Below are 20,961 nucleotides of genomic sequence, written 5' to 3'. Positions count from 1 at the left end.
GTACACAGGTGAGCTACTTGTGAGTAGCTGGAGAGCTACTAGTAGCTAACGAGCTACTCATTGGAGAAGCCTGATCTAAGACACCCGCCCGCCATGGCTCGTGGATATCCTATCCGGATAGGTAGGATGACTAGTGAAACTATAGGTAATCCAAATACTTTTGCCAAGATATATTCCTCAGTTTGGAGATACTACTTAGATATGTCCCCCAGTTATGCCTAGACCTCAACAGGATTGAGTCAATTGTTGTTGTTTGACGTTGTTACTATATTAACATTATTTGCTTTCTCAGGTTCACATATGGACAACAGATGCTTCTTTGATAGAAGTGCGGGGAAGGAGGTCATTGGAAGGGATGTGTTAGAGTTCATGTTTACGTTTGGTTTGTTTACACCTTGAGACAGATAGCACAAGACCACTGAATACACCACCATCACCCAATGGTTAGTAGATTTAATGGGGCACTGAAACCCATTACACACAAACTTTTATCACAAAGCGATCATGGGCTGTATAATAAAATCAAAAGATATGCAGTCATGCAATACGTCAAACGACAAGGATCAAACTTTCACTTTCTGCAAGAGACTCATCTTATGGGCATTAACTGCAAATTTCTGTGTTGATATGGATAAGATGAGCAAGTTACTTTCTTCAATAATGCTGTTTCTGGTAGAGACTTTGGGCCAGATGTACGAAAAATTTTAGCATGCGCAAATGGGTTAGTGTGACGGATCCTTTCCCCCGGTCCCCAATCCCTCACGCCCACCACCCGGACTACCTCCTCTCCAGAGCTATCCCTTCCAGGACTCACAAAGGATCTCCAAAGCGTCCGTGACAACGGAGTCCCCACCCCTCTCTCTCTTTCAGGGTCCAATCAGGAGTGACGACGGAGCGGAAGGAGTCGCCCGGTGCCCCGGAAGTCCCGCCTACCTACAACCAGACGCCCACAGAAAAGGCGGATCCGAAGAGACTGGAGTCGTCGAAAGATCGTGGCAGGAACTCTCGGCTGGCGATAACGGGGAGAACGAAGACGGAAGCGGAGAACTCGAGGAGTGGTCGGAAGACTGGTGGAGTCCCACGGAGGAAGCTGAAGAGCGGCCGTAACTCGGAGGAGAGTTACGGCGGAGCGCGTGAGTACCTCCCACCATACCCTCAGTCTGTTAAAGTACTCTATGTACATACGTAATCTTCCCTTGTATATAACGTCTCTCTCTTCACCATCCCGTCCCGCCACCTTGTAAATTGTGTACAGCACCCTACACCGTGTACATAGCTTGGTCTCACAAACCTTTCCGAGCACTCTTCCTGTACCAACCCCTTGCCTTTCCCCTTCTTACCCCTTTTCCCACACAGTCTGCTTTCTCCTCTTCATCTTTTGGTAACGGGGCCAGCGTCTTCATCTGAGTCCCAGCAGGACTAACGGCTCCTCTTTCTTTCTCTTCCGGTCCTCCGAGGAGCACCCGCCCTGTCTACTGTCGCCGGTTGCAACCAAGTACGGAGACGTCCCTGAAGTACCGACCCCGACGACCCGACCCCGACGACCGCGAAGAGGGATTCTTCCACAGCTACCTCTAAACCCTCCACCCGTGTAAACAGAACTTCTGTTCAATAAAACAACACTATAGCTCACTATATCTGGCCTCCTCGTCTGACTTTCCGGCCCGCAATACCCACACGCCGACAGGTGGTGTCAGAAGTGGGATTAGCTGGAGACATGGAGGCCGTACTGCAAAGGATGGCTACCTCCCAAGAACAATTAGGGACATTGATGGAGCGCTTCCTGAAAACCGCCGAAAACGACCGTGGACAGCTCCACGATGTCCTGAAAGGCCAGGGAGACACCCACGAACAAGCCATGGGAAAATTGACCACGGCCCTCGAGCAACAGAGACCCACAACCTCATTACCCTCGGTGGTCCTCCAGAAGTTCGTGCCGGGAGAAGATCCGGATTTCTTCTTTACGAATTTTGAGAGGTTAGCGCAGGCTGCGTCATGGCCTGTCGACCGTTGGGGCCATTACCTGGGCCCATTACTGACTGGTGACTTACAAGCCGCTTACCAGCAAGCCAACGTGCAAGGCACCACTCCGTACGCGGATATCAAGACGTGCATATTGGAACGATTGGGCATCGATGCAGAGGCCTACCGGGTGAGGTTACGTCAGGTCAAAGAAAGACCACAGGAGACTCCCGAGCCCTATCGTTCCGAATCAAGGATCTGACTTCTCGGTGGCTGAAACCCGAAACGTCCACTAAGGAGGAGATCCTAGAAAAGATCCACCTAGAACAATTTCTCTCCTCTCTACACCCTGGTACCCAACGGTGGGTACGTCAACATGCCCGTCTAACCTTGGATACCGCCGTGGAAATAGCAAGTGCCTACAGTCGAGCACAGGAGACCCCACGAGGCAAGGAGGAACATCCCCAGAAACCCCCTCTCACCACCGGCATCAGACCTCTCCGCCCTCTTCTACCTAAAAGACCCGTGATGACCCATTTGTTTCCCACACCGATGCCCACGCGACCTACCAACCCTGGGCCCCAATGTTACGGGTGCGGAGGCTTTGGTCACATCGCTCACATGTGCCCCCACAAAGAAGAACCCATGGAGATTGGCCTGGCCAGGAACTACGTTTGTTCCGTACCCGGTTCTGAACCGCCTTCCTTCCTCCGACCCGTGACCATAAACGGACAAACCCTCACTGCTTTGGCAGACTCTGGATGTCGACAGAGTGTTCTCCGGCCCCAGGCCCTGCAGACCCCAGTCGAACCTCCCTCAGGAACGGTCGCCATTCAATGTGTGCACGGCGATACGAGGAGATATCCCACCACCCAAGTCCAAGTCCAACATCCAAAGGATCCGGGAACCACCCTCACCGTAGGGCTTATTCCCTCACTTCCCGAAGAAGCCATATTGGGGAGTGACTATCCCGGATTAACCGGGCTTCTTCAGGACTCAACGGATTCCCTCAACCAATGGTGGGAAGAAGCACCCTTTCCTCAGGGACCATCCTCTCCAACAACTCAACCCAAGCTCCTGAAAACCAAAGCACAGAAAAAGAAGGAGAAAAGGGACTATGTCGACGTCTTCCCAGCGATCCCAGACGAACATCCATGGCAGACAGACCAAGAATTCCGAGCAGCCCAACAAGAAGACCCCGTTCTGCAGGAAGCCTGGGCTAAGGCGTTGGAAAACGAGGATCCTCTTACCGTAGGTCCCTACTTCTACAAAAAACAGGGGTTATTATACCGAAAGGGAGGGGCGCAACAAAAGGCCCAACTGTTGATCCCCGGCCCTTTCCGCGAGAAGGTCCTGTTTCTCGCTCATAGCCATCTTCTGGGCGGACATTTTGGTGACGAAAAAACCAGCCAAACCATTCTAGAGAGATTCTACTGGCCCGGGGTCCACCAACAAGTAAAAACATACTTCCGGGAGTGCCCGGTGTGTCAAAAAAACAGCAGGTATCGACCCCCTCGGGTACCCCTACAACCTCTCCCTATCATTGACATCCCGTTTAGTAGAGTAGGGATGGACATCATAGGCCCCTTGTTGCCCTCTCGTAGCGGCTGTCGATATGCCCTGGTCCTCGTAGACTACGCCACACGCTTCCCGGAAGCTTTGCCCCTACGACAACCCACTACCCAGAACATAGCGAAAGCCCTCATCTCCGTATTTTCCCGGGTAGGATTTCCCCGAGAGATCCTAACCGATCAGGGCACCCCCTTTGTATCAGCCTTAATGAAACAGGTCTGTTCACAACTGGGGATCAAACAAATCCGGACTTCGGCTTACCACCCACAGACCGACGGGCTGGTGGAGCGTTACAATGCCACCTTGAAACAAACACTGAAGAAGTTATTGGGGTTGGAAGCCAAAAGGTGGGAAGATATGTTGCCCTTAGCGTTGTTCGCTATACGTTGCAAAACCCAGAGTAGCACTGGCTATTCACCCTATGAGTTGCTATATGGCCGGCCCCCACGTACCCTGTTAGACATGGCCCAGGAAGCCTGGGAAGACGAACCCAACCGCACTCGCCCCCTCCCAGAGTACATATCCAACCTGCAAACCCACTTGGCAATGATGAGAGACATCGTCCACCAAAACCTGGAAAATGCCCAGAATAAACAGAAAATACAGTATGACAAGGGGACAAAAACCCGGAACTTCTCCGTCGGGGATTTGGTACTGTTGATGATGCCATCCTCTGATCATAAACTCCTAGGGCAGTGGCAGGGCCCGTATGCCGTGCTTCGACAGGTAACCCCTGTCACTTATGAGTTAGAACTGGATCCTACACGAGCCACCAAACAGATCTTTCACGTGAATCTGCTAAAAAAATGGGAAGGCCCCCGGCCCGTCCTCTCTACCATCATAGAACAGGTACCCCTTTCCTTTGCCCCCTGTATAGACTCGGGGCTACCCCCCCCAACACTGTCACGACCTCAAAAATCGCCTATACCCCTTACGTCACGTGTTCTCCTCGGTACCGGGTCATACGACCATCACCGAACACACTATACCCACAATACCCGGGAAGGTGGTCAGACAAAGGCCATACCGAGTTCCTGAAGCCCGTCGGGCAGTTATAAAAGAAGAAACCAAACTAATGTTGCAGATGGGCATAATAGAACCCTCAGTAAGCGACTGGAACTCTCCAATCGTCCTCGTTCCCAAACCCGACGGATCAGTCAGATTTTGCATTGACTTCCGGGAAGTCAACAAAATTTCATCCTTTGACACGTATCCCCTGCCGCGCGTCGACGAGATGATCGAACGCATAGGGAAGGCACAATTCATCTCCACACTAGACCTCCGTAAAGGGTATTGGCAGATACCCCTCAGGCAAGAGGACAGGAAGAAAACAGCGTTTTCCACCCCTGAGGGGTTGTACCAGTTCCTTGTTCTCCCGTTCGGCCTTCACGGGGCCCCCGCCACCTTTCAACGGGCCATGAACCACGTCTTAAGACCCCACACCCAGTATGCGGGGGCATACCTAGACGACATAATCATCTATAGTGATAGCTGGGAACAACACTTGGACCACCTGCACAAGGTCATCACCTCCCTGGGGTCATATGGCTTCACGATCAATCCCGCCAAAACCACCCTGGCTGCACAAACAGTACAATATCTGGGATACCTCCTGGGGGAGGGCCTCATCCGACCCCAATCTACCAAAACCGAAGCCATCCGTTCCCTCCCCTTCCCGAAAACGAAAAAAGACCTCCGTGCATTCCTAGGCCTCCTAGGGTATTATCGGAGGTTTGTACCCAATTTTTCACAAAGAGCAGCCCCTCTCACAGACCTGTTAAAAAACTCCGCAGCCACGGAGACATTGCTCCAAAACCCAACACCCTTGTTATGGGAGGCCTTTTCCGACCTCAAACGTGCTTTGACCTCTGGTCCCGTACTTGTGAGCCCTGATTACACACGACCCTTCCTTTTGCAGACTGACGCCTCAGAACAGGGGTTGGGGGCAGTATTATCCCAAAAGGACCTGTTTGGTAACGAGAAACCCATTCTCTACCTCAGCCGGACGTTATTTCCCCGAGAACGCAATTACGCTGTGGTAGAAAAAGAAGCCCTGGCTATTAAGTGGGCAGTGGAAAGTCTCCGCTACTACTTAGAGGGTCGTGAATTCACCATATACACCGACCATGCTCCTCGGGAATGGATGGCCCGAAACAAAGGACATAACGACCGGGTCCTTCGCTGGTTCCTTGCCCTACAACCCTATCGCTTCACCACAGTACACCGAAAAGGGGCAGACCAAGGGAACGCGGACTACCTGTCCCGTTATCCCGTGTCCTCAACCGGTACACGAAAGACGCCTAGGGGAAGGGGATGTGACGGATCCTTTCCCCCGGTCCCCAATCCCTCACGCCCACCACCCGGACTACCTCCTCTCCAGAGCTATCCCTTCCAGGACTCACAAAGGATCTCCAAAGCGTCCGTGACAACGGAGTCCCCACCCCTCTCTCTCTTTCAGGGTCCAATCAGGAGTGACGACGGAGCGGAAGGAGTCGCCCGGTGCCCCGGAAGTCCCGCCTACCTACAACCAGACGCCCACAGAAAAGGCGGATCCGAAGAGACTGGAGTCGTCGAAAGATCGTGGCAGGAACTCTCGGCTGGCGATAACGGGGAGAACGAAGACGGAAGCGGAGAACTCGAGGAGTGGTCGGAAGACTGGTGGAGTCCCACGGAGGAAGCTGAAGAGCGGCCGTAACTCGGAGGAGAGTTACGGCGGAGCGCGTGAGTACCTCCCACCATACCCTCAGTCTGTTAAAGTACTCTATGTACATACGTAATCTTCCCTTGTATATAACGTCTCTCTCTTCACCATCCCGTCCCGCCACCTTGTAAATTGTGTACAGCACCCTACACCGTGTACATAGCTTGGTCTCACAAACCTTTCCGAGCACTCTTCCTGTACCAACCCCTTGCCTTTCCCCTTCTTACCCCTTTTCCCACACAGTCTGCTTTCTCCTCTTCACCTTTTGGTAACGGGGCCAGCGTCTTCATCTGAGTCCCAGCAGGACTAACGGCTCCTCTTTCTTTCTCTTCCGGTCCTCCGAGGAGCACCCGCCCTGTCTACTGTCGCCGGTTGCAACCAAGAACGGAGACGTCCCTGAAGTACCGACCCCGACGACCGCGAAGAGGGATTCTTCCACAGCTACCTCTAAACCCTCCACCCGTGTAAACAGAACTTCTGTTCAATAAAACAACACTATAGCCCACTATATCTGGCCTCCTCGTCTGACTTTCCGGCCCGCAATACCCACACGCCGACAGTTAGCGACCCTTTTAAACATGCTAAAATTGGTATGGCCATGCACTAACACAATTTTGTGAGTCGTGAATGTATTAATCTCGCAAAAAAGTGTTTAGGACTCGCTATTTGGAAGGGGCGTTCCCTTCCAAATAACATTTCTCTAACCCATGTACTAAAACACTCGCAATTACCATCTACTTCAAGTAGGTGGTAATGCATTCACAAATGGGAAGGGGTCCCCAGGGGACCACTGCCTACCATTAAAAAATGAAACAAAAACGTTTCATTTTTATTTTTTTTAATGCATCATGTTTTCCTTTAAGGGAATCGGGCTGCATTTTTTTTTAAAAAGCTGCTTTATTTAAAAGCAGTCCCAGACATGGTGGTCTGCTGAGCCCAGCAGGCCACCATCCCTAGGAGGGCCAGCCATTCCCAATGGGTTGGCAAAATGCCAGTGCCTCATTAATATTAATGAGCTTCGCATTTTGCAACTCCATTGGGAATCGCAATCAGTGTCTCTGACACTGTTGTACATAGTAATTTGCAACTCACAACCGAGCGCAAATTGCTGAGTCTCAATTTACTAGGGTCGTACATCTGGCCCCACATCTAATTGCAGGTTACTCACCTTTTGGAATTTCCTTCGGTTTCAGAATGCATCCGGAAACTTTGCAACTCTGTGCACCGGTAGGTAGCAACGTTCTTCACACTGGCGTTGTACTACTCTGCAAAATAATGTGCGGGCCCAAATAGGTTCCACTCCTGCCCAGTAACATCAGTTGTTCGAGGCGATCTCGCAGTTTTGGCCTTGGAGGTGTGAGCTGGCATTTCTTCTGGAGGACATTTCAGCCAGTGCGTAGCAGATCTTGATGCAGAGTATGATCCAGGGCGAGATGGCCCTTTTCTGCATGGCCTGGTCTTTCTTCGCTCCAACGAATATCACAAACAGCTCATCGTTTACCCAATGTTCTCTGGTTTGATAAATGTAAAAGCTCAGTGCTTCTTTAGGTGTCCAAGCAATGGAGTCTCTCCTCCCTCTTAAAGGGGTGAAGTGGAGCATAGAACGCCGGCAGAGCGATGGTTTGACCAACATGGAACAATGTCGCAACTTTTAGCAAGAAGAATGCTCGCGTCTGTATAATCAGTTTGTCTAGGAAGAAAGTGGTGTAAGGCGGATTGGGGTAGAGAGCTTGAAACACACTCACTCAATGTGCCAATGTTATGGCGATGAGGAACACCATATTGAGAATTAAATATGTGAGGACCAAGTTAAGGTTCCACTGTGGCACAACAATGGGAGAGAGAGGAAACCAATTTCCAGGCCTTTTAAAAACCGCATAAAACCAGTGATTTAAATAGTGCGGGCTTATCTGGCAACCATGAAAAGGCTGAAAGAACAGACACATAGCTTGGAACTGTGCCCAAAGCAAAGACCTGCCGGGCAAGAGAAAAAACAAATCACAGAACAGAAGATAATTTGCCCAGGAGAGGGTCAATCTGGCAGGTGCTACACCAACCACAAATTTGGACCAAACGACAGGTGTATAATATTTTTGTCAAGGGCCACCTGGCTTCTGGGGGAAGGTCGAAGTTGTTCAGCTCTCGCCGATCAATCTCCAGGCATGAAGCATGAAGGTGGAGTCACTCTAAGCAGAACGCATCTCCTAGCCAGAGACGCCCTGGAAACACCAACGCGTAGAACTGGTGACATTGCATGTTCTCGGCGGTGGCCAATAGATTGAGCCAAGGTTCTACCCACTTGTGGAAGAGACCTTGCGTCAACCCCGGGTCCAACTGCCACTCATAATCCGCTAGGTGTAGACAGCTGAGCTTATCCACTCTGGCATTCAAAGACCCCACGAGCACAAAAATGCCCTGTTGCAGAGGCGAAGAGCATCCTGGCACAGGACCCGACAACACCCTGCTGGCTGCAGTGGTGATGGTGTTGTCTGTGAGAACCTCAATAAGCCCCCCTTTAATGGACGCCTAACGAATAGCCTGCAACTCCAACAGGTTGATATGGAGATGGGTCGCTGCCGAAGACGTAGTCCTCTGATCTCCACCTTTCCCAGATAATGGTCCAAACTGAGAAGTGATGCATCTGTAACCACCGTCAGCTCTGGGTGGGGATGGGATGAGGGTCTGCGAATGGTCTAAGTGGGGTTGAGCAACCTCCACTGAAGATATTTTGCAGTCTAGTCTGAAACCTGGATGAAGTCCGATAGGTTTCCTTGGTGATGGGCCCACAGCCAGCAGATCCCACTGAAGAGACGGTATGTGCCACCTGGCAAAAATTCTCAATGCCACCCTAACTGAGATCTAGGACTGAGGCTGTAACATTAGGATCATAGCCTGAATGTCCTAAACTCGCTCATCCGGAGGGAAGGTATGAAGTCTGGTACCCCCGACCTCCAAAGGTATGATGCCAATATTGACATCACTTTCCTGAACACCAACAATGGTGAGTCCAGAAGGGAGCACTGCAAACTCAAAATGCTTGTGGCCCACCTTGAACTGCAGGGGGCGCCAGAGGGCCTGCAGGACTGGGAAATGGTAATAAATCCAGCAGGTCCAACGCCACCATCCAGTATCCTGAATCAGGGTAGCTAGAACCTGGACCAGCGTGATCAACCTCAATTTGTCCTTGTGCAGGAAGAAGCTGAGGGTTGTAACACCCAGTTGTAACACCTCTGTAAGTATGCTTGTCTTTACATCAACAGAAGGCAACGGTAGGTCTAATACTTTGCCACCCTTCTAATAACTACGGCAAATGGGATGGACTCTTCCATGGAAGGATCAGGGGGAGAGACTGGCCCCGTGACAGGGGTACAGTTCAGCCTACTGGCCTCTTGCAGGTCCATATAAAATTTGTCATCATCAGATTGTGTGCCAAATTCGTCCCCACCAACACCACCATCACAAAACCTGACAGGCTCTGGTCAAAGTCTGATCCGAATAAGTGGTGGAGCAATAGGGGCGGTTCCCAGACAAGGCTACTGTTTTATCAGAGTAAGAGTGTATGGGGTACGACTGTAAAGGAACTAAACTTGCACGCTGCTTCGGCCAACGTCACAACGGATTTGGTTTAGAGAGGGACAGGCAGGAACCCTCATAGATCATGGTGCCGGGTGTGGAGTCTGAGATAAACCTGGACGGGTTCAGGAGGCGCACACACAGCACTGAGAATGTAAGTAGACATGGAAGATTCTGTTGCCTTAGTACTTCTTGATTTGTGTGCCGCCTTCGACAGAGTCCCACTCCATCCTTTTACCCAGACTCACTGAGGTTGGTATTGGTGGGACAGCTTACGAGTGGTGCAAAGCCTATATAGAGTGACCTGACCTCGGGTCACTCCCCATGCCGCACGGCTCCTCCTGGTGGCCGTGTCTGCCCTACTACTGCTGCTGCCTAGGGTTCACCACTGGTGTGCCCCTGGTACCTGTTTTCTCGCTTCTGCTCTGTTGCTCCGCATTTTTCTCCCACTTCTGGTTGTTATTATTTTTTCCTGCCCCCTCCCGCTCGCCGCTTCCCGCCGCTGCTCCCCGCGACCCCGCCCCCTTTTTCCTTCTGTACCCTGTGCCCTCGCCCATTGGCCGCCCCGCTCCCGCCTCCCAGCTGCTCCTCCCTCCCACTTGGCCTCTTATGGATGGCGCCGCGCGGCAGTGAGTGTGACCTGACCTCAGGTCACTCCCCACGCCACACGGCTCCTCCTGGTGCCCGTGTCTGCCCTACTGCTGCTGCTGCCTAGGGTTCGCCGCTGGTGTGCCCCTGGTACCTGTTTTCGCGCTTCTGCTCTGTTGCTCCGCATTTTTCTCCCACTTCTGGTTATTATTTTTTCCTGCCCCCTCCCGCTCCCCGCCGTTGCTCCCCGCGACCCCGCCCCCTTTTTCCTTCTGTACCCTCGCCCATTGGCCGCCCCGCTCCCGCCTCCCAGCTGCTCCTCCCTCCCACTTGGCCTCTTATGGAGGGCGCCGCGCGGAAGCGCAGCAGACGCGCGCAGCGGGCGCGCCGCCGGCGCACCGAAGGCGTGCCAAAGGCAAGCCTGTCTGCGCCCGTCCGTGCCTGGTCCGCGCCCAGTGCCAGGACCCCTGGCCCTCGCCAGAGCCAACCCACCCGACGGAGATACGACGCCGCCGCCCTCCACGCACTCAACACCAACCGACAGCCAGCCTGCTACCAAGCCACCCCGAAACGCACCCATGGAATCTTCACCTGTCACGCCTGCAAGTTCACCTGCCTTCGGACCTGCACCGAGCCTGCCAGAACAGGCGCCAACAACAAAAACCTCAAGTGCATCCTGCTCAACACCCGCTCCGTCCACAAGCATGCCGTAGAACTCTGGGACCTCCTCGACACAACAGCGCCAGACGTCGCCTTCCTCACGGAAACCTGGATGAACGCCTCCTCATCCCCCGACATAGCCATAGCCATAGCCATCCCGGACGGCTATAAGATCACCCGGAGGGACCGCGTCAACCAAGCCAGAAGTGGCATCCCCATTGTCTACAGAAACACCATCCGCATCACGACCAACACCGACGACACCCTCACCACCGCCGAGCTTCTTCACTTCCAGATACACACCGACCCCAAGACCACCCTCAGAGGGACTCTCATCTACAGACCTCCGGGACCACGCACACAATTCAGCGAAGCCATCGCAGACTTCATCAGCCCGCTTGCCCTCGCCTCCTCCGACTACATCCTCCTAGGGGACCTCAACTTCCACCTGGAGAACAACAAGGACAACGACACCACCACCCTGCTAGACAACCTCGGCCTCAAGCAACAGGTCAACACCCCCACCCACTATGCCGGCCACACGATTGACCTCATCTTCTCCTCGAGCAACCACATCTCCTTAGCCACTCCACCAGACTGCACTGGACCGATCACAGCTGAATCCACTTCAACCTCAGGAAAACCACGACTCACCTCCGCCCGCAGAAAGCCCCCCGTAGATGCTGGAGCAAGATCACCACCGACCAGCTCACCACCTCCCTGAGCCAAAATCAACCCACCAACACTACGGACCCCAACGAAGCAGCCCGCAACCTCACACAGTGGATCACCAACTGCACCGACGCCCTTGCACCACTGAAGAACCCTCCAAGCAATCCCGACAGCAAGAAAGCCTCATGGTTCACCGACTACAAGAAATCCTGCCGTACCCTCGAAAAAGCCTGGCGCCACGACCAGTCAACAGAAAACATGACAGCCCTCAAGAACGCCATCCGCAAACACCACCATCTGATCCGCACCACCAAAAGGACATCATTCAGAGACCGACTGGACAACAACACCCACAACAGCAAAGAACTCTTCAGCATCGTCAAAGAGCTCTCCTACCCCAGCGCCAGCAACAACGACATCACTTCATCGCAAGAACTCTGCGACTCACTCGCCACGTTCTTCCACCGCAAGATCGCCGATATACACGACAGCTTCGGCGCTCAGACTACATACCCAGCCACCGAACCAACGCCCCCCACCACCACCCTGTGCACCTGGAACGCGGTCAGCACGGAAGACACCACCCTCATGATGAACACCATCCACTCCGGCTCCCCAGCCTACCCCTGCCCACACCACATCTTCAACAAAGCCGACCCCATCATCGCACCCCATCTCCGGGACATCATTAACAACTCCTTCACATCCGTCACATTCCCGGAGAGCTGGAAGCATGCAGAGATCAGCGCCCTCCTGAAGAAACCCACCGCGGACCCCACAGACCTCAAGAACTTCCGTCCATCTCGCTCCTCCCCTTCCCCGCTAAAGTCATCGAGAAAACCGTCAACAAACAGCTGACCACCTTCCTCGAGACGAACGGCTCCCTCGACTCATCGCAGTCCGGATTCCGAGCGAACCACAGCACCGAGACTGCCCTCATCGCAGCCACCGACAACATCAGGACCCTGCTCGACAACGGCGAAACTGCCGCCCTCATCCTCCTCGACTTGTCGGCCGCATTCGACACCGTCTGCCATCGCACCCTGACCACCCGCCTCCACCACGCCGGGATCCAAGGGAAGGCCCTGGAATGAATCACCTCCTTCCTCTCCGACAGAACTCAGAGAGTCCGTCTCCCGCCCTTCCGCGAAGCGGCCACCAAGATCATCTGCGGCGTACCCCAAGGATCCTCGCTCAGCCCCACCCTCTTCAATGTCTACTTGAAACCCCTCGCAGCCATCGCTCGCAAACACAACCTCAACATCTCCTACGCCGACGACACCCAAATGATCCTCTCCCTCACCAACGACCCCGCCACCGCCAGAGCCAGCTTCCAGGAAGGAATGAAAGACGTCGCGGAATGGATGAAGCTCAGCCGTCTGAAGCTGAACTCAGACAAAACAGAAGTCCTGATCCTCGGACCTCCGCCTGGGACGACTCCTGGTGGCCCCCTGCTCTGGGCACCGCCCACGGACCACGCACGCAACCTGGGTTTCATCCTTGACTCCTCCCTCATGATGACCAAGCAAGCCAACGCCGTTACATCTTCCTGCTTCAACACCCTCCGCATGCTCCGAAAGATCTTCTGGTGGTTCCCACTGGAACCAGGAAGACAGTCACCCAGGCCCTCGTCACCAGCCGACTAGACTACGGGAACGCCCTCTACGCTGGGACCACTGCCAAACTACAGCAAAGACTCCAGCGCATTCAGAACGCAGCTGCACGACTCATCCTGGACATTCCCCGACACAGACACATCTCTGCTCACCTGAGAGACCTGCACTGGCTCCCCGTCAGCAAGAGGATCACCTTCAGACTCCTCACTCACGCACACAACGCTCTCCACGACACGGGCCCCGAATACCTCAATAACCGCCTCACGTTCTACACACCTACCCGCCAGCTCCGCTCCGCCAGCCTCGCCCTCGCCACCGTCCCACGGATTCGCAGAACCACCACCGGAGGAAGATCTTTCTCCTAACTGGCGGCCAAGACGTGGAACTCCCTCCCCACCGCCTTCGTCTGACCCAGGACCATCTCTCCTTCAGGAAGCACCTCAAGACCTGGCTTTTCGAGCAGTAGCGGCACCCCCCTCCCAGCGCCTTGAGACCCTCGCGGGTGAGTAGCGCGCTATACAAATGTCATGATTGATTGATTGGCACCAAGCAGTTTACCTGCCTCCATTTGTGTTGGCCCTAAAGGCAATGGGGCAAGGCATCCAGCAGGGACCTGCTCCAAGACTCACCCTTTTCAATATTTACATTCGTGCTCTGGCCACTTTAGTTAGCTCTTTTGTTGTCATTTGTGTGAATTACACCGATGACACTGAATTCCTCATTGACTCAGACAGGAAATGGTTGACCCTTCTTGAGTCATTCCATCACTGTAAGACTGCTGTTACTTCCTGGCAGCAACTCAATGTCCTGAAGTGCAAATCTATAAAGACAGAGTTCCTCTGGATTACCCACATCTCTCCGGCTTGATTCATTCCATCTATGTTCTGGCCTCCATCCTGGTCTGACTCCTCAAACCCAGCAAAATCTGTCAAAATGTCCTGTGGATAAGAATCTGACTTTCGGAAATCAGGGTAACTATGTGACCTCCTCCTGTTTTCTTTTGTTGCGTGTGCTAGGGAAAATTGCCCACCTTCTATCTAGTCAGGTCACCTGGATTGTGGTCCAAGCGACTATTCTTAGTCTCGCTAATTACTGCAATGCTCTTTTTCTGGGTGCACCGCTGGGAGTGGTCAATAAGCTCCTGCGTATTCAAAACATTGATGCTAGACCAGCCCTTAGCTCGCTTCTGCCTTGCATTTGCTATATTGGCTTCCTGTATCAAAGATGATCACTTTTAAATCTCTCTGCAGACCACAAGACCATTCATAATTCCAGACCACTATATTAGAGGAAAAGAAATTCAATATCTACGCCACAAATCTGTCTCAATGCCAGAAGGATACCTAAATTCTTTCAGTTCCCAAATTCTATTGGGCCAGTAAAGGCAGCAGGGCTTTTTTCGGTGGAATCTGTGAATTTGTGAAATACTACTCCTATCAAGATTGAGAAGATTTCTCCGCAGGGACTGATCATTGCTAGGTTTTCAGTTTCCTATGTTTGTCTTAGAGCTCTGAGTAGGGTTGTCATAACTCTTTTAGCAGCAGAACACCTTTTAGGTATTTGAGTGCTTATAAACTCTTAACATAACATTGAGGGTGGACCCCACCAATGGTAACCCAACTAGAAGCCTTCCTGAATTCATTAAATTCTTCTCTTACAATTTCTCAGATGGAAAGTGGCGGGTTGCGATGAGGCTTGCTTCAACTTCTTGTGTTTTTTCTTTGATATTGACTTCCCCAAAGACTTGGACTTCAAAGACGAGTTGTCGCAGGACTGAGTCTGTGTCCATGACTTCAAGCGGGAGCAGCCCTTATTAAAGGGTCCTTGGCTTAACATTCCTGGATCGTTTTCAGGTGCAACAGGGCACACTCCTCGCATGACTTGGAGTAGGTGTGGAAAACACAGATATTTAAGGTAACAGGTAAAAGTAGGAGGTAAAGATACAAAATAAAATGGGCACTATTTATTTTGATAATTGAAGTTTTATATCCTGTACGAGGCATTTATTCTCACTAATGTGACCTGTAAAAAATCCAATAAAATGATATCTTTTTTTAAAACAATCATTGAAGAGTTTTTTTTCCCTCTTTTGAAGAGGTTTTCCAGGATCCAGCATAGAGGCAGATTTATTCGGTGAGAAAAAATATTAATAAAGGAACTAATGATGGAAAAGTAAGAGCTATTTCGTGCTAAGCAAGACATCTTTAAAAAAAAAAAAAGAAGTCAACCTCTCTATCCAGTCTGATCTGAGGTGTTTGTTTTTTTACCTCAACTGAAAAACACTTCACTGTTTTTGCTATATGTCATAGTACTAAAATGTAAACGCGTCTCAGTTTCCTGCCACATTGCGAGATTAATGAAATGTTTAAATGACACAGCATACATCAAAACTCAAACAATATTTTCAGGATGTTAGAAACTCAGAGGGTAATAATGTGGCTAGCAGATGAGTCTGTATCCAAACAAATGCATACGCATACTCACATTTTCAGCTTGGGGATGTAGAATCCCCAGTTGATGTATGGGGTATTCACAGATACTATGCCTTTCCTTGCTTGAGTGTCCTCTTAAATTACTGTTTTTCATTTAAATATATTTGGACAAACATAGAAGGGTAAATGTAGCATGCTCACTGCTCTCTACGTAGAAAGAACACAGTACTGTGTCCCAATAGCAGAGTTCATCATACTTACCTCTTGTGACTGAAGTATTGAAGAACACAGGTTCAGGGTGTGCTTCATTGTGTTCAAGATCAACCTAATAACAAACAAAAAACTTGTTGAGGCAGTAGAATTTTAACAAAGTGTGACATTAAAACAACACAATTCACTCAAGTGAGATATCATACACCAGTAGATAGGCAAGGTCCCTCGAATGAAATAGGATTTACAGATTTTCATTGGAAATCTGGCACCAGTTTTTAAACATCATTTGGGAAGTTTAAAGCACCATAAAGTCAAGGTCCTAAAAGGAAATATTTTCAACATCAACATGCTGTTTTCAAGTAAATGGTGTTATAGTTCGTAGGAAAGACAAATGTTAAGTTTCTCAGTCTGTGTTTGACAAATAAAACAAAAGACTAATGCCAGTGAAGTTTCTTTGAACTCACTCTGCTCACATAAACCTCATGCGACTCTACTTGCTGAGCCATCACAGCATTTTACTAAATAATCCGAACCAACAGCAAGAAAGCTTTGAGCATATTCTGAGAATCACATATAACTCACTTTCAGAAGTTGTGCTTATTTTCTAATATACTTCATAAATAGTAACAATCATTGCCCACTGGCCAATGGTCTTCTTTTAACTGAGAGACAAATAGGGGTTGACATTGTTCCCAACTATCCCAAAAGTGAGCGAAAACGTAGTAGAACTAAGACTGAAAGACACAGAATCTTAATGTCAGAGGCCGTAGGGGCCACAATGATGGCAGAAACCAGTGCCTTAGGGCCGCAATGTGAGAGAGGAGTGAAAGTTAAATGTGGTGGCTTGCTTCTCCATCATTTAGCCAAGTCCTCAATTAGCCAGTATGCTGGGCCACAGAGGATGTTGCAGCAAGGCTCATTTCTGCTGTCTCTGATGGTATTGGAGTATAGAAGTGGCTATAGTGGAATTGTTCACCTAAATGAGGACCAAAACCTTCTGCCCTTGCTCAGTATTCGTGCTGCAGCAACAAATAATGGACAGAATGCTGAATGAAAAAAACATTCACCTCCAGTCAAAAGATCTAGGTTAAATCCATTGTTCTTTCACTCACTACGCCACCCAGATTTGGACCCAGCCATATGCAAATCAGTCTTTAACCTGTTCCTCATGGGAAAAGTCCAGCCAAAACCGCCAAGCCGTGGCCTCCCTGGACCGGAAACCAGCATCCTGGGACCGATTTCAGGGTAACGCCCCTCCCTCATCAGCCAGACTAGCTTGAATCCAGTGGCACAGCGAGCAAGGGCCCCACGTCTGGGCATACCCATCCCACTTAGGGCAAACAGTGCTGCAGCAACAAATGATGGACAGAATGCTGAATGAATCAAACATTCAACCTCTCCCCCCCCCCCCCCCCCAAGAGATCTGGGTAGAATCAAATATTCACCCCCGTCAAGAGGGGTGAAACAGGACCCCATCCTGCCTGCCTTCTGCTGACCGGAGGGGACCCACCGACCAGACGTAATTACAACATTTCTGGGGCATTCCTAAAAACGTGGTTACCTCAAGCGGGCTGCAGCAGGGTGCTCACAGCTGGCGTCTGTTTCTGGGTCTGTGTCAGTCTGGCTGGCTGCCTGCCTGCCTGCCTGCCTCAGACTGCAGGTCAGAAGCCCCTCGTCTGACTGCTCCCAGGCCTTCACGGATGTGCACGTGTCTGCCAGTCTGAATATCTGTGACTGCCTGAGTGTTTGCATCCGTCTGTACCTGTGATTCCCCTGCGACTTCTCCCATGCTTGATCTGACTTAGTTCATGCCTGCTTCTGGCTACCTCATGGTGCCTGCATCTACCCGTCTGCCTATTCTGCTCTGTCTGTGTACCTGCTTCTGCAGGGGGTTCACAGCTTGCACCTTGTTCTCGGTCTGTGTCTGCCTGCCTGCCTCAGACTGCCAGAAGCCCCTCGTCTGACTGCTCCTAGGCTTTTATGGCTGTGCGGGGATCTGAATGTCTGGCTTCCTTCATGCCTGCTTCGGACTACTGAATGGCTCCTGCTTCTACATGAGTGCCTGTTTTTTTTCCCGCCTCAGTCTTTTTATTGCGTCTGCTTCTGACTGCAGGCAGGTTTTTGCCTTCGTGTATGCTTCTTTCTGTTTGTGTACGCCCCTCGCACTGCATGATTGAATGACTTACTGTCTAAAAGCCCCCCCCTCCTCCAATGTGGTCTTCTCCCCTATTATTGCTTCTAAGTCTCTGTAAGTGCCTGCCTGAAGAGACATAAAAGAAACATTAATTAATTGATGGATTTGAAAATGTAATACCGTGGCATATGTGTTTTTAACTAGTCCGCCATTTGCATTTTATACATTTTTTTAATTACAGAACAGGAAGAATATTTAAGAACATCAGACTAAAAACCAATATTGTTTGGATTGGCGCTTCCGTAAGATCCCTTCTATCTCCTAAAGTCCTTGCATTTCTTCTTTCTGTAACTAAACATTCTGTTTTCTACTCTCTGCGAAGTCCCTTTATCTGTAATCTCCTTATGTGCCTAATGTGTCTTACTTTAACACCTTATTTTACAGCTTTTTGATATAGCGTAAACTTGGCCCAGGAGCATCGGCGCGCTTTACTCGAGAACCGGACATTTGACTTGATAGCCAGGAGTTACACATGTTTTGAGGCACGCAATTAAGAGATTTTCCAAATATCACACAGTGTTGAGTGGAGGCCGGGATTCGAACCTCATTTGCAGCTCTAGCCCGTAGCCACATTCTCTGTATTAAAATTAGATCTCGTTATGTTTCTATTTTCGTCGTGCTCAGATCCTGCCGTCTTGGAATCATGAATAAGAAAAAAAACCATATAATTGTGCCCGAGTCATGCTGTATGCACGTGCAAGCATGCTGACACATTTACCTGCGTATGACATCCTCTTAGCCCGTCATAGCATCATGACGCATATATGCATACAAATTATTACGTTTTCCCCCCTTTCATATTTATTCTAGTTGCTGCAATATCAGCAAAAACATTGGCAAAGATATATGGGTGAAAAGGCAAGATTTATTTATTTAGTAATTTGATATAATGCCACGTCACCAATTATGATGGCGCAATGAACTGAGTACTTCAAACATTTTTAAAAAGCATTTGCAATGCAATAGGTCTCGCATTTGTGAGAGTTTAAGCTATTGGCATTGTAAATGACAATGCCTTTGATCTGTTTTGATAATTAACACATACATAAAAGGCATTGCCATTTACAATACCAATAGCTCAAACTCTTGTAAATGCGAGACCCTTTCAAAGAAGCGGCTGCTGTTGTCCCGGGCTCCTCGGAAAGTTAAAGCGCGCATGGCGCTCAATGTTGCAGGAAAGCCTGTCGTGCCTGCAGTAGGAGAAACTCATTAAAGAGAATAGTGCTTACAGACTAAACAAGCATTGGCATAGCCAATAGGTCTCGCCTTTGGAACCTTATAAGTATTTAGTTTTGCAGTAAAATATCCTTGGTGCAACAACATCAACTGTTGCATGGCTAAACACTTATAAGGTCCCAAAGGCGAGACCTATTGGCTATGCCAATGCTTGTTTGCATTTCTTGGAAATCCTACTTAATATTGGGGTAAGGGACTCTACCAAGTCTTGGTGTATTTTCATAATTGGGATCTCTGCAGCTGGTAAACCTATATACGGGGAATTTTTTTTTTACAAACGTTTCATAGATCTGTCTCATAGCCACCTCGTTTCCCCCTATAGAGTGCCACTTTAAAGCTCTACGTTTGTATGTTAATAATGGTTCGATCCCATCTTCAATGTTATCTTCAATGTTATCTCCAGTCATCAAAATAGCTGGCTGGAAAAGATCGGCAGCAAGCGTCAAACACAGTGGATAGTGGTCACTCTCAGATCTATCATCGATTTTCAAATCACAAAGAGTAGGCCATAGTGTGATAGATACCAGTATATAATCTATATAGCTCTTTGACTTACCCCTACTAAATGTGGGAGCATTCGGACTATCAGATGGCAGCCTGCCATTACAGGCACAAAGACCATGTCCCGGGACCAGTCTTGTTAGCTGTGCAACTGCGGTTGTACAGGATACTACTGGACTACTATTTAACTCAGGAATATTGTTTACCATATCTTAGTCTTCGAAGATGTTTTCGAATCCTACCACTGGTTCAAATTTACGGTTAAAATCCCCTCCCACAATTACCTCAACCCTAGAGTTGACAGAGGTTAAAATTGGTCTAGCTGTTCGATAACCTCAGACTCCTTACTCGCTATGCCAGGTCAACTATAGATGTTTATTATATATAGATCTTTTATCTTAGATATTGGGATTTTTACCCCAAGGATATCCTGGGTCGAAAATTCCAATTGTTTTATATCTATACCTAGGCTAACTTTTACCCAAATAACAAGGCACCCTGAGGTATGGGATAGCAGTAACAAGTTTTATATCCTACTTTATGGGGTATTTCCAACATGTTTCTTGGAGTAAACTTATTTCATTTTGACCAATATACTCCTGCCACATTTCGTCCTCCTGGTTTCTTTTCAGGCCTGCAATGTTCCACGAGCTTAATATTAACTAATTTTGTCATTTTTCCATACTTAGTTCACCGGGTAGGCCTGCTTTTACATTTTCCGGGATTGAAGCTCTGTGATATTCAACTACATCATTAATGTTTATACATTCATTGCCAATATCTCTTCCATTATTCTGCAATAAATGAGGAGCATCCACCATTGTCCTATTTCCCTCAAATGTTGAAGTGGCAAGTGCATTTATAGCGTCATGACATACACCTTTGTCCTCAAAGAGAGTAACATAATTATTTCGAATACTAGCCTCTATTTCTTCATTTGCCATAACGATATCACTTGTATTTAGATTTTTAACAATTGGCATGTGATTCAAAGCAAAAGTCTTTTCAGCAAACGTCACTTCTTGGTGTAATCCAAATAAT

At 49.6% G+C, this 20,961-nt stretch overlaps 1 protein-coding gene across 2 annotated transcripts in view; it reads right to left on the bottom strand.

Annotated features, from left to right (window-relative positions):
* The window catches only part of CENPH (centromere protein H), a 466,689-nt gene that overhangs the window by 190,454 nt on the left and 255,274 nt on the right, over positions 1-20,961 (bottom strand). For both annotated transcript variants that reach the window (XM_085632190.1, XM_085632197.1), the window contains one exon: positions 16,038-16,101. In XM_085632190.1, coding sequence (XP_085488316.1) covers positions 16,038-16,101 — 64 coding nt within the window. The remainder of the gene's footprint in view (positions 1-16,037; positions 16,102-20,961) is intronic.

Source organism: Triturus cristatus, chromosome 2_1 (genome assembly GCF_964204655.1).
Source record: "Triturus cristatus chromosome 2_1, aTriCri1.1, whole genome shotgun sequence".
NCBI lineage: Eukaryota > Metazoa > Chordata > Amphibia > Caudata > Salamandridae > Triturus > Triturus cristatus.
This window is presented reverse-complemented; position numbering and strand designations above follow the sequence as displayed.